General features: G+C 35.6%; 1 protein-coding gene across 3 annotated transcripts in view; it reads right to left on the reverse strand.

Moving 5' to 3' along the window:
• Window positions 1-1,565: 1,565 nt before the first annotated feature.
• CHD1 (chromodomain helicase DNA binding protein 1) overlaps window positions 1,566-13,088 on the reverse strand; it is a 71,265-nt gene continuing 59,742 nt past the window's right edge. For all 3 annotated transcript variants that reach the window (XM_051853606.2, XM_051853604.2, XM_051853605.2), the window contains 5 exons: window positions 12,526-12,704; window positions 8,071-8,167; window positions 7,228-7,279; window positions 6,191-6,401; window positions 1,566-3,094 (listed from right to left, as the gene is read on the reverse strand). In XM_051853606.2, the coding sequence (XP_051709566.1) occupies window positions 2,752-3,094; window positions 6,191-6,401; window positions 7,228-7,279; window positions 8,071-8,167; window positions 12,526-12,704 (882 nt within the window). In that variant the 3' untranslated portion in view covers window positions 1,566-2,751. The remainder of the gene's footprint in view (window positions 3,095-6,190; window positions 6,402-7,227; window positions 7,280-8,070; window positions 8,168-12,525; window positions 12,705-13,088) is intronic.

Below are 13,088 nucleotides of genomic sequence, written 5' to 3' on the forward strand. Positions count from 1 at the left end.
GAGAATGTTCCTGTTATTTCTATGTATTAGTTTTTCTCCAGTCTTAATAAATTTATGGCTCGTTTCTTTTCTATGTATCTGCTAACTTCAGAAATAATGGACGTAGTTTCAATTATTGTTAGTTTTATATCTTTTCACTCAAATCAGCTAATTAGTTGACCAACATACTCAACTAATCTTAGCACTGTTTAAAAAGCAAAGCCCATTGGGAGTGGCGTCTTGGTGTAACGAGAGGGTAAAGCCGCTGCCCGCAATGTGGGCATCCCATATGGATGCTGGTTCGAGACCTTGCTGCTCCACTTCTGATCCAGCTCTTTGTTATGGCCTTGGGAACGCTGAAGATAGCCCAATTCTTTGGGCCCCTGCACCTACGTGGGAGACTCAGAAGAAGCTCCTGGCTCCTGATCAGCCCAGCTCCAGCTATTGTGGCCATTTGGGGAGTGAATCAGCGGATAGAAGTGCTCTCTCTGCCTCTTCCTCCTCTGTAACTCTGCCTTTCAAATACATACATTAAAAGCAGAACTCATTTCCTTTTTTCTAAAAATGTGATTTTGTTCCATGAAATTTGAACAAAAATGTCTCAAATAAAAAGAGCTGAAATAAAAAATGCCAACCTGTATCCATTTGCTGTACTGATATTATGACTTCATTAAACATTTGTAGTAAGATGCTGTCTTTTGGAATAATCATTTACAATGAATGCAGAGAAAAGTGAAAAAGATTAAAAAATGTGTGCCATCTTTATATTTTTCATTTTTATATTTAATTATAAATTAGATATTTAAAAATTAAGTTCTCCCCTCATGTATTATAAAAGGAAAATGTTATAAAAACACCTATGGGGGTCAGTGCTGTGGGTGTAGCAGGTAAAGCTGCCACCTAAAGTGCCAGCATCATATATGGCCACTGGTTGGAGTCCTGGCTGCTCTACTTCCAATTCAGCTCTCTGCTATGGCCTAGGAAAGCAGTAAGATAGCCCAAGTCCTTGGGCCCCTGAACCTGCGTGGGAGACCTGGAAGAAGTTCCTGGCTCCTGGCTTTGGATCGGTGCAGTTCCGACTGCTGCAGCCTTCTGGGAAGTAACCAGCAGATGGAAGACTTCTTTCTCTCTCTGCCTCTAACTCTACCTTTCAAATAAATGAATAAATCTTTAAGCAAATTTCTACAGATTTCTCCCATAGCTAAACAGCAGGGCCAAATATAGGAACACTGTAGGAATATATATCCATGTAAGTGTCAAAAAGTCAATATTCAAATTTGTCGTATCACAGCATATACCCAAGGATGTATGCCATATGACTCATGAATTCCCAATGAATTTAGCAAAATAAAAAGTCTGTGGATAAATAGGATGCATCATAAAATAGTACCTGCAGGGAACCAAAAGAATTGAACAAAAATTTCTAGGATCTAAGTCTTACTTCATAGAAAGAATCAGTCTTCAAAACAGACTTAGTCACAGTGCTACACATTGTCAATATTCAACTGCTTACCAAAATATCCTTTTTCTGTGAAGTAAATATTACTTTAAAAAAGTCAAGTTTAATAAGAATGCAGCAGAAAATCTTTAAATTTTTCTTAAATTTAATATGTCATATATAAGGTTTCTATTTACAATCAGTGTGCATTGTAACAGTTTATATTAAAAGTCAATCAAAGTTTTCTAAAATGTTAACCTGGCTGCATAGCACATTTGACATTATTGCCCACATGAGAAAGGAAAACAAATGGATTTACAATAACTTTTGGCCATTCTGGATTCTGAAAGTGTTCATACACCTACCCTTTTAAACCAAATGCATCTGAAAAGTGTTTCCAGAGCATGCAGTTTAGATTTTACATATTATCTCACCATTTTTTTTTAACTACAAACACAACATTGACTAAAAAAGGGGGAAAAAAAGGGAAGAAATAACATATATCTAATAAAATATTCAATATAAAAAGAGGACTAATGGAATTATTAAGTGGCCCCTTTCCCCATCTTTACATTCTAAACAATGATTCCATCAAGACAAATCATTAAAAAGTGTTATTACACTGATTTTTTTTTAATAAGAAGGCCTGAGTTGGTAGGGAAAGGAACAGTCAAAAAAAGCCTGAGAAGGGGAAGAAAGTAAGGAAAGCTCATTTAATCCATTTACAATAATTTACAATTTTTTTGTAAAAAGGCATAATAATAGATCACAAACAGGAAATTCCTGGCTATATTACAGATATAAGTACAGAATTTAAATATTCAAGCTTGTGATGAAAAGCGGCAAGGTGGTCGCAGTGTACAATGTAAACAAGTAGCTTTGGAAAGTGAACAAAGTCCTTGAGTGTTTTTTCTTTATTAAGAAAAGAACTCTCTTTCATTCTTTCCTGAAACATGATCACAGGTCAGAGTAAAGTTCATATACAAACATAATTTAAATGGAGGTCAGTCTAAAATCACTGACTTAAAAACAGTTTAATCCAGCCTATATGGGAGGGCAGTGTTGAGGTCCCTGTAATAGTAAACATTTTCCATTTCTTTAAAAAAGAAAAAAAGTACTACAATATTTGTAGCACAGTGCAGCATACTCCTTAAATATAAAAATATTTTCTCTTCTGTTGGGATAATAGACCTTGCATCCTGGAAAGAAGTAACAATACTGCTACTGATAGAAGATCTGTTTATATCTTTCAAGTCATATAAGGCAATTACTGTGTTGGTTTATGATATATGGCTAAAAGAAAAGTCCAGAAAGACAAAACATATCAGTTTTTGTTATGTTTTCCGACTACTCCAGGTATGCTCAGGTGTACTTTTGTGTTCAATCGAGTGTTCAAATGGAGATCTGGAGCCATAAGGAGACCTCTGATCCAGTGGTGACCTTGGGCCACTACTGGAAACTCTGTGGTCCATCTGCCAATCTGAGTGATACCTATAATCCCTGGAAGATTTATGATGTGTATATTCAGAACTTGACCGGTGGTCTGAGTGTAATCGATGATCAGAATGAGAACGGTGATCAGAATGAGATCTGTCTTTTAACCCTTCCAAATTGGGTCTGTGATCTCTACTCCTGTGATCATCCAGTTTTCTGTGTTTCTCTCTATCACTGTAATACCTACAAGAGAAATTGAAACTTATAAATAATGTAAATTAAAATGCTTCCAAATAAACAAAAGTTATATTAAAAATAAAGAATATTTTAATTGTATAGATTAGTGTTTCATTCCAAAACTTCATAAGTTAGCTTAAAAATCACTGGAAATATCCCTTTGAAAAAATGACTTGAATCAGAATAGTTTTGCTATTTGATATACAGCATACTGAAAGAATCTAATTTTAAGTGTCCATTTTAGAGAATCTGCTACTTTATATTCTATATATCATTTGTATCTATACATCTTAATGGTCTGGAAGTTAAAATTAAGGTAACTAAAATTAAACAGAATACCTCAGAAATCATTGCCTTTTATTAACCTATATGAAAACACTTTGAAAGATGCTAGAATGTAGCCTGTGAAACAATTTTACAAAATTGTTATGCATTAGTAATACCCATTACAAGCTTACTCCAATTTGACTGGGTACATATGAGCAGAATTTGATGTAGGAATCACCAATGAGAAATGTACTTCACATATATATGTGGCAGTTTAATGAGAAATAATTTCTAAAATGTTTGCTTTTTCCAATAAAATACACTAAGCTTAATGGGCTTTTCTTGTTGACGAAAAGATCTTATCAACAAGATAAATTAAGTCTGTGAAATTATATAAATATATACTCTAAAAACATGGCTTTTCCTTTTCATTATATGCTCATTTCTAATTTTCAAAACCATTCTACAATAGATATTATGTTCCTAGTACGACAGAGTTTCTCCAAATTATGCAGTAAGTGGAGCCCAAAAACAAAGAATGTCTTCTAATTTCATTTTTTTAAGATTTACTTATCTATTTGAAAGGCAGAGTTACAGTGAGGCAGAGGCAGGCAAGCAGGGAGGGAGGGAGGAAAGGAGGAAGGGGTCTTCCACCTGCTTGCTGACTTCCCAGATGACCACAACGGCCAGAGCTGAGCCAATCCAAAGCCAGGAGCCAGGAGCTTCCTCTGTGTCTCCCCACGGGTTTAAGGACCCAAGGACCTGGTGCAACTTCCGCTGCTTTCCCAGGCCATAGCAGAGAGCTGGATCATAAGTGGAGCAGCAGGGACTCGAATCGGGATGCCCATATGGGATGCCAGCACAGCGGGCAGCAGCTCCACTCACTACACCACTGCACTGGCCTCTAATTTAATTTTCATCTCTTCTCATTAATTATTGAAAACGCCCAACTATCAATAAAAGAGTAAAATGTATTCTGCTGGATTATTATATTTAGGTTGCCTACTGTTCAAGGGCTTCAAAAAACCAATAATAATGAAGAAAAAGGAGGTATTTAGCAATAGCAATAACGATAACATCTAGGTCGTCTACATCCTACATCCAGGTACCTGAATTTGAGTCCCAGCTCCAACTTGCAATTCCAACTTTCTATTAATGCACACACTGGGATGCAACATGTGTTAGTTCCATTACTTGGACCCCTGCCACCCACATCGGAGTCCCCAGCTGAGTTCCTGGTTCCTGGTTTCCATTTAGCCCCAATCCAGCTGTTGCGGGTATTTGTTTCCCACTCTCTCTGCCTTTCAAAAACAGTAAACATACAGGAAACTTCCTGGTTTCAGGACTACTTCAAACTGCTGAGTTTAACCTCAATAAGGTATATTTACATAATTTTTTTCTCCCCATTACCTCTTTCAAAATACAAAAATACAGAATTCTGTACCAAATTAGGATCATTATTCCATCAAGCTTTTATTTTTCCTATTACGAAGAATATGTGAGCAAATATTGTCCAAAATCAATGAGTCCTATAACTCAATTCTAGAACTCCCTATATTAACTTTTATCTTTTAATTCATATTTTGATCTCAATGACGTAACTGAAGACCTTCATTTATTTAATTTTAGATACAGACTTTCTATTTATTACTTTTTTGCAGAAGAGAGAGATCTCCCATTCCCTCGTTCACTCCCTAAATATTTTCAACAACCAGCATTGGACCAGGCTGAAGCCAATAGCCTGTAAATCAATCTGGGTCTCCCAATGCAGGTGGCAGTGACCCAAGTACATGAGCTACCACATGATCAGAATCAGCCCTTAAGGCATTCGGATCTGGCTAAAAAGCCCAGGAGAGCATTTCAGGCATGGAGAGCCAAGACACCGTGGCAAAAAATAACCTCGATGAAGGATCTCTGTGAGTGAGCTCCCAGTGGAAAGAAGGGGCTATCAAAGAAGGATGTACTTTTATCTGAAGAGAGAAAAGAACTTCCACTTTGCATATGGCTCTGTCTAAATACCGACAGAGTTTGTGGACTCAAAAGGCTTCCATAGCCTGGGCAGTTCACTAATGTTAAAAATCAGTGTTAATTGCTAAATCAACAATAGGAGTCACTGTGCACTTACTCCTCATACTGGACCTCTGTCTTTAACAAGTTATACTATGAGAATTAACAGTAAAACCTGCCTTCAAACAGTACTTCATATTTTGTGTGTCTGTGTGGGTGCAAACAGTGGAAAAATCTACTTAGTATAGAGTTAGTCTTCTGCACATAAAGTGAATTAAAAATGAATCTTAATGAAAAATGTAATGGGAGAGGGAGTAGGAGGTGGGATAGGAGTGGGGGTGGGAGGGCGGGAATGCGGGGAATAAACACTATATTCCTAAAAGCTGTACATATGAAATTTGTATTGATTAAATAAAAACCTTAAAAAAAAAAGCTGCAGTCAGAATTAGAGCTGAGACTCAAATGAAGGCACTGAGTGGCATCTAAATCACCACACCAAATGCCCGACCCTCGGTTCTTAATATTAACATAAAGTACGATATGTCAATGTTTCTTTTTATAAACAAGCACCATTATTTCACAAGAATTGTTTTGAATGCATGAAGATGAAATTATTTGACACAACAAACAGAGCAAACAATATCAAAAGGAGAAAGACCAGTATGAGGACTCTTCAAAAAAAAATTTGTGGCAAATATATAATAAGAAATTATTCACAAATTTCAAAAAGTTTTTGTACCAAAATAAGTGTATCTTGTAATTCCATATTCCATAACTTTCTAAAGTGTCCTTATATGAGCAACATTTCAAAATGATTGTCAACTGTACCTGCTGTCTTGCTTGTAGTGATCCCACTCACGATGGTCTTTACCATTGCTGAAACAAGAATAGGGTCTTTTCCTGGAATCATTCTTCTTGTAAGAATCTCCCTGGTGCCGGTCTTTATGATGATCATGGTACTGAGACAGGTGTCTGTCAGAAGAATAACTATCCCTGCTGCTGTCATCATGATTTGTATTCTCTTTTAACCTTTCCACATCTGTTAGATTAAGGAAAGCCCAACTTTTATTAAAATGATTTAAAAGAACTGTTTCAACTCCTGGCAAAACAAAATCAGTTCCCAAAGACAGGCAGTGAAAGCATTCAGACAAGTTCTGTAAGAGCAGTACCACAGCTTAAAAAGGGTCACTTAATTCTGAAAAGTTTGAAAATTACAAATGAAAAATATGGGGTCCATTCCCTCATGGACAGATCTTTTTAGTTACTTTCAGATAGAAACAATGTACTATTATTCCAAATGACATGAAAAAAACATTTATTCTATATTCTACAAAATATTTAATTTTTAGAAACTGGCAAAATATTGATTTATACAGAGGATAATAAGCTAAAACAGATTGTTCTTAAGGAAATAGATCTTTAAGGTAGATAATGCATCTTCTCAATATAAACAATTTAAGGGGGCTGGCTTTCTGGCACAGCAGGTTAAGCTACCACCAGTGACAGCATCCCATTATTAGCAAGGTTTAAGTACCATGTGCCCTACTTCCCATCCAGCTCCCAACTAATGTGCCTGGAAAAACAGCAAAGGATGGCCCAAGTACTTGGGCCACCACCACTCATTTGAAATCTACATAAGCTCCAGGGCTCCTGGCTTTGGCCTTGCCCAGCCCTGGCTGTTCGGGCCATTTAGGGAGTGAACCAACGAATGGAAGCTCTCTGTCTCTCACTCCATAGACTGCTTTTCAAATAAATAAATCTTAAAATTCAAAAAAAAATTTTTATAATTATATTTAAAACAAAAACCCAAAAAAGAACAATTTTAAGTCTATTGTTCCAAAATAAAATTAATAAGGCTTACTTACCTGGATTTCTAATCACATGAGCATTCAGACTGCTATTCTGTTCGTTGTTTTGCTGCAACAAATACACACTTGTAAGAGTCTTTTATGACTGCAAATACTCTTAAAAGATAGTGGGAAACAATTTGGAAATCCTGGTAATAAACAAAGTTCTCACGAAAGCTATCAAGAGTGTATATATATTATAGATCTTTTAAAGTATAAAAGTATTTGTCCTATGACTTTACTCTTTATATAATAGTATAATGATCAAAACTAAGTAACTAATTTTGACACAATAATTTTAACTATGTCCTTTTTCTGATCCAGGATATAATCTGGAACCCCATATTATACTTAGTTGTCATGTCATCTTCTGTGATAGTGCCTTTGTTTTTTCTTTTTAAATCTTCTATTATCTTGACCCTTTAAGGAGTACCAGATAGGGATTTTACAGAATATATGTCAGCTGGGTTTTGATATTTTCTCATGTTTAGTTTGAGGTCAGAAACTTCTGGCAATAATTGCACAGAAGTGACATGCTTCCCTCAGTGCACTGTATCAGAAGGTTTACGTTGGTGACATCAACCTCGATTACATGTTTAACACATGGTGTCAAGAGTTCCTCCTATACAAACTTATTCTCTTTATACTTAAAAACACCATTATGCCAACACCCCATTTTCACATGAACTAATTTTAGTCTCTCTCTGTGGACCTTGTAATAATTACTACTGGTGTTCTAACAGTGAATCTTACATTTCCTTTACTTCTTCTACATTTATTAACTGAATTCTTCTGCAGGAAAGAACGTCTCGTTTTTCATGACAACAAATTAAAGGAAAAAAATGTGATGCACAAATTTACCTGAGATTCTTGCCGCTTTTTAATAGCATGCTTATATAATTTATGTAATTTTCTTGCATCAAATTCAGTAAACTTAGACACAAAAATCCACAGGTTTCTAGAAGAAAAATAGAAAAATTAATCTGATAGAAAATGTTCATTTTTTCATGGAACTCCTACTCCTTAAACAAAAAACACACATACCCATATACATAGTCTTCTATGAATAAAATCTAGATTAATTCTTGCATTTGTTTATTAAACCTTCATATATGGTAAATCCAATGACACCATTTATACTTCTAAATTCATTTCACTTTGTAATCCTTGATATGAAAAACAATAATCAACCCTAATTTGAAATGTACCAAAGAAATACAAACTCACAGGTCAACAGTAGATGCACAGATTTATATTATCCAAATTACCTATATGAGGAACAGGTATGTTAATAGAAACAGCATAAACTGACATGGATCAAACTTGAAAATACTGGTTCTAAATAATGTAACAAAAAGTAACTGTTGGGGTTGGCATTGTGGAGAAGTGGATTAAGCTGCTGGCTTGTGACACGAAAGTGCCAGTTCAAATCTCAGCTACTCTGCTTCTGATCCAGTTTCCAGGTATTGTGCCTGGGAAAGAAGGGAAAATGGCCCAAGTGCTTGGGCCCTCCCAACCAGGAGGGAGACCGGGATGAAGTTTCTGGCTCCTGGCTTTGGCCTGGCCCAGAACTGGCTGTTGTAGTCATTTGGGAAGTAAGTCAGTGGATGGTAGATCTCTGTTTCTCACTCTGTCACTCTGTATTTCAAATACATAAATAAATCTTTAAAAAAAAATTGTTACTTTATAATAGTAAATTAATGGTGATGAGAGTAACATGACCAGACACTACAAACCAGGCAGAGTATGATGACTGTAAGGCTCTCTTCCCATCCAAAGGCATCATTTGTAATTAACCATAGATTGTATTTTATAAATTGTATATAGAGCAAATCAAACTGTATACCTTAAATTTATACAATTTTTAGGTGCCGAATACACCTCAAAAATTATTATGTCATCCTAGTGGTCATTAGAACACGAATATAAACCGTAGGTCTGAGAGTTAAAATCAAACTTGGTTGAGAGAATAAACTGATGCCTGACTGAACTGAAATCTACAGCAGTGAAAAACCTATCTAGCCTTTAAATAAATTTGAAATCTTAACATAACCACATTTTGCAATCACCTCAGGCGTAAAAAGGAAATTAATTAATCAGCTACATTTTTGTTCATAAAATTCTTTTAAAACATGTTTTATTTTTCTTCTAGAAAAACCTAGTCAGGCTAGGTTCTGAAGCCAATTATATAACCTGCATAACTACCTGATCTTGGGCAAAGAGTCAGAACCTCTAAGTTCAGATCCCAAGTGCCTCCTTTGTCACACTCAAGTCCCAGCCCTACAGAGCCTTTCACCTCAGTCCATGTCTCCTTCTGTACAATGGAAGTAGTAATTACTGTTCAGATTTCATAAAAGTAATGCTTTAAAAGGATGAGTCAGAATGAGATATATGAATGCAGTGATACACAAATGGCGTAAAAATATATACTCTATAAAGACTTATTTTGACCTCCACTTGATTACTAAAAAATAGAGAAAAACAAGTATCATCAACAAATAAAGTAAAAATATTCTTAATGGCAATTGTTATAAAATTACAGGTCAGTTCTCCACCTTCACAATTATTGGCAGGGTTGTAGAATAAGTAACTGTTCCTGAGGCTGAGGGCAGGGGTCAGATCTTCACATCGTAACTATCAGGTACTCTCTTGTTTCTGCATTTCATCCTCAAAATCTTTTTCCAAGACAGCACTCTGACCAATGCAAAAGCTAATTTACTTTTTGAGATCTTTCTGTCCCACCTTCCCTTTTCAAGGAAATTTGGTATAACCAGAGACAGTGGCAACAGTAATGAATACAAAGGAATGTGAAATCAAGGCAGAGGAGAAGTAAAGATGGGAACAAAAAGATAATGTTCCAATGAAGTAAAACCAAAGTGAGATCAGAGCAGGTCATGAAGTGAAAGTGACAAAATATGACAAAAAAATAAAATTCTTTGACTGTTGGTCTCTTCTTTCCCAAAGGCTGTATACCATGTCTTTCTTAATAATTAATAAAGTCTGAAATAATATCTATTTGTATTAATCACAGTGTAATTTCAAGGCTCCTATTTCTAATTTAGAATGCAGGTAAAGCAGAAACCCTGCCTCTTAATAAACTGAATCCTAATTACAAGTTTTAAAAATTGATATGTAGTACATAAGTATTTTCTCTCAATGTTTTTCCAAAACTGATAACTATGTAGGCCAGGTTATTTCAATAAGGACTGGTTAGATTTTTCAATTTCATAGTATACTAAGATGTAAACTATAGAAGCCCAAAGGGTGGGCATTTAGTTTAGCAGTTCAGATGTTCCTGTCCCACACCAGAGCACTTAGGTCTAATACCCAGCTCTAGCTCCTGACTCTAGTTTCCTGCTAATGCAGGCCCTGGGATAAAGTAGTGAGGTTCAAGAAACTGGGTTCCTGCCACCCATGTGGGAGATCTTGTGTTCCTGGGTTCTGGCTCCAGTTCTGGTCATTATGGGCATTTGGGGAGTAAATTAGTGGATGAGGGTTTTCTCTGTTTCTCAAATACATTTAAAATATAAAATTATTTAAAGGCAGATATCAAACATTTTTACATTAATAAAGTAGTAACAAAAATTCCAATACAATGCTTTATAATTAGCTAAATTTATCTGTATAAATAACGTGCCACATTTCCATTTTCCTAATTTTATCATATAGAAGCAATACTTTAGAGTATTGTCTAGGAGCCAGTGACAGAAATTTACTATTGGATCCTGAACATAAAAAGATGGGAAAAGTCAACTACATTCTCATTTAAGCCTAATATATAAAGATACTTCAAAAAGTTCATGGAAAATAAAATTCAAATGTTTGAAATTCATGCACAGTATTTTCATTATATGTATTTTCCATGAAATATTTGAGGCCTCTCACATATGAATGAACTTTATTGCATTGCTGCTCTATGGGTCCATGTTTCAGGTATGACCCTTTAAGTTCAAACAGCTTGAAAGGACAGAATAATTTTGTTTTATGTTTCCTGTTTAAAGAACGCATTGAAACCTAGTATATATATTCCAACCATAAATAAAAGATTAAGCCAGATAATCATGAATGCTGTACTTTAGGATTATTGCCTCTACTTCCTCACAACATAAACATATCATGCAATGCTGAAAAATATGTAGTATTGGGGCCGGTGCTGTGGCGCAGTGGGTTAAAGCCCTGGCCTGAAGCGCCGGCATCCCATATGGGCACTGATTCTAGTCCCGGCTGCTCCTCTTCCGATCCAGCTTTCTGCTATGGTTTGGGAAAGCGGTAGAAGATGGCCCAAGTTCTTGGGCCCCTGTACCCGCGAGGGAGACCCGGAAGAAGCTCCTGGCTCCTGGCTTCAGATCAGCACAGCTCCAGGCATTGGGGACCATGTGGAAGTCAATCAGCGGATAGAAGACCTCTGTCTCTGTCTCTACCTCTCTCTGTAACTCCTTCAAATAAATAAAATAAATCTTTTAAAAAAAATAGTATTTTACAGTATATAAATGGCCTGAGTGATAGATACTACCATTTGAGAGAACATTGGGGGCTCATAGATACTGGTAATTTTTCAAGGTTACAAAGTAAAAACGTAGCCAGGATGGTCCCCCGGGACTGGGAGCATCCTGTGTTGTCAACTGCTATGATCATATCATGGTGCATGCATGATGTCAGGCAATTAATATTGCCCATGCATGGCTTTATTTTCTCTAAATATGAGAACTCACTATTTACTTGCATACTAAAAGCCTAGTGATCTTGGCTCAACTTCCTAGTTCCTTTTGAAGTCAACAAGGACAGGACATTTTTTTTTTTTTAACATTAATCTGATCAATATCACTCCTCCATATAAATCATTCCTTTTGTTGTGTAATTACACTGCCTATAGCAAAGAAGTCAAGAGACTAACAGTGTTGTTATTACTTCTAAAGTGAAAGAAAACAGAAGTCTGCATTTCACATTGCCCGCAGATGTTAATTTTTATGACTTTTTACTAATCAACTGTTGCATTTAACAAATTTTCCACAGTGCTCCAATTTCTAAAGATAATATTGAGAGTGATACGGTAAACTTCAAAGACCTTTTAAAACAAAGTACAATTTATATTTCAATGAAACAGCTTCTATTATTCTCTATTTAAAGGCATAGATGCCATCTGTAGCTTATCAGGATTCATTGAGTTAATTATGAATAAAAGGATGTAAAAAAATGCAATCATCCTCAGATTACCTGTTTACACATTGTTTTGTTATCTAAACTTCAAAAGCAAAAACCTGCTGCATCAAAGATTATTACATAATTTAACGCTTCCTGAAAAGCATTATCACTTACTTTCTCCACTGCTTAATCTGGTCAGGATTTGTATACTCTTTCAGACATTCCGTAATATGGTCTCCAATTTTTATTAAACATTGTCTAGTATGTTCCAGTTGTTCTCTTTCTGAAAGGCCTTTCTCAGGCCTATCAAGTTGTTTCAAAGCTGCTTTGACAGGCCTCATTCTTTCTTTACACTTGAAGATGGGAAAATAAAACATATCCATGTATTAAAACAATTGATTTCAACAAGAACTACCTCTCTCTATGATAGTCACATGAGCAAACACAGCGCTGTGTGATAGAAAATAAAGAACTAACTATCATCTCATAGTTCTTATACTTGCATGAGGGGTTTTTCTTATTTGGGTATTCTTTAGGAAATCAAGGCTTTCACTATCACAGAAAATCAGTCTTTGTGTAAGTAAAAGGTTTGGGTTTTACTTAGCACAGTATCCCTAAGCAGTTCTAAGTGCAGAATATGAAAAGAAAATAAAATATTTCAAAGTATAACTTAATATACTCTATATGCAATATAATATAAAGCATGTGGATCTACATAATAAAACTTTACACTAGTA

The sequence above is a fragment of the Oryctolagus cuniculus genome, chromosome 14 (genome assembly GCF_964237555.1).
Source record: "Oryctolagus cuniculus chromosome 14, mOryCun1.1, whole genome shotgun sequence".
Classification (NCBI taxonomy): Eukaryota; Metazoa; Chordata; class Mammalia; order Lagomorpha; family Leporidae; genus Oryctolagus; species Oryctolagus cuniculus.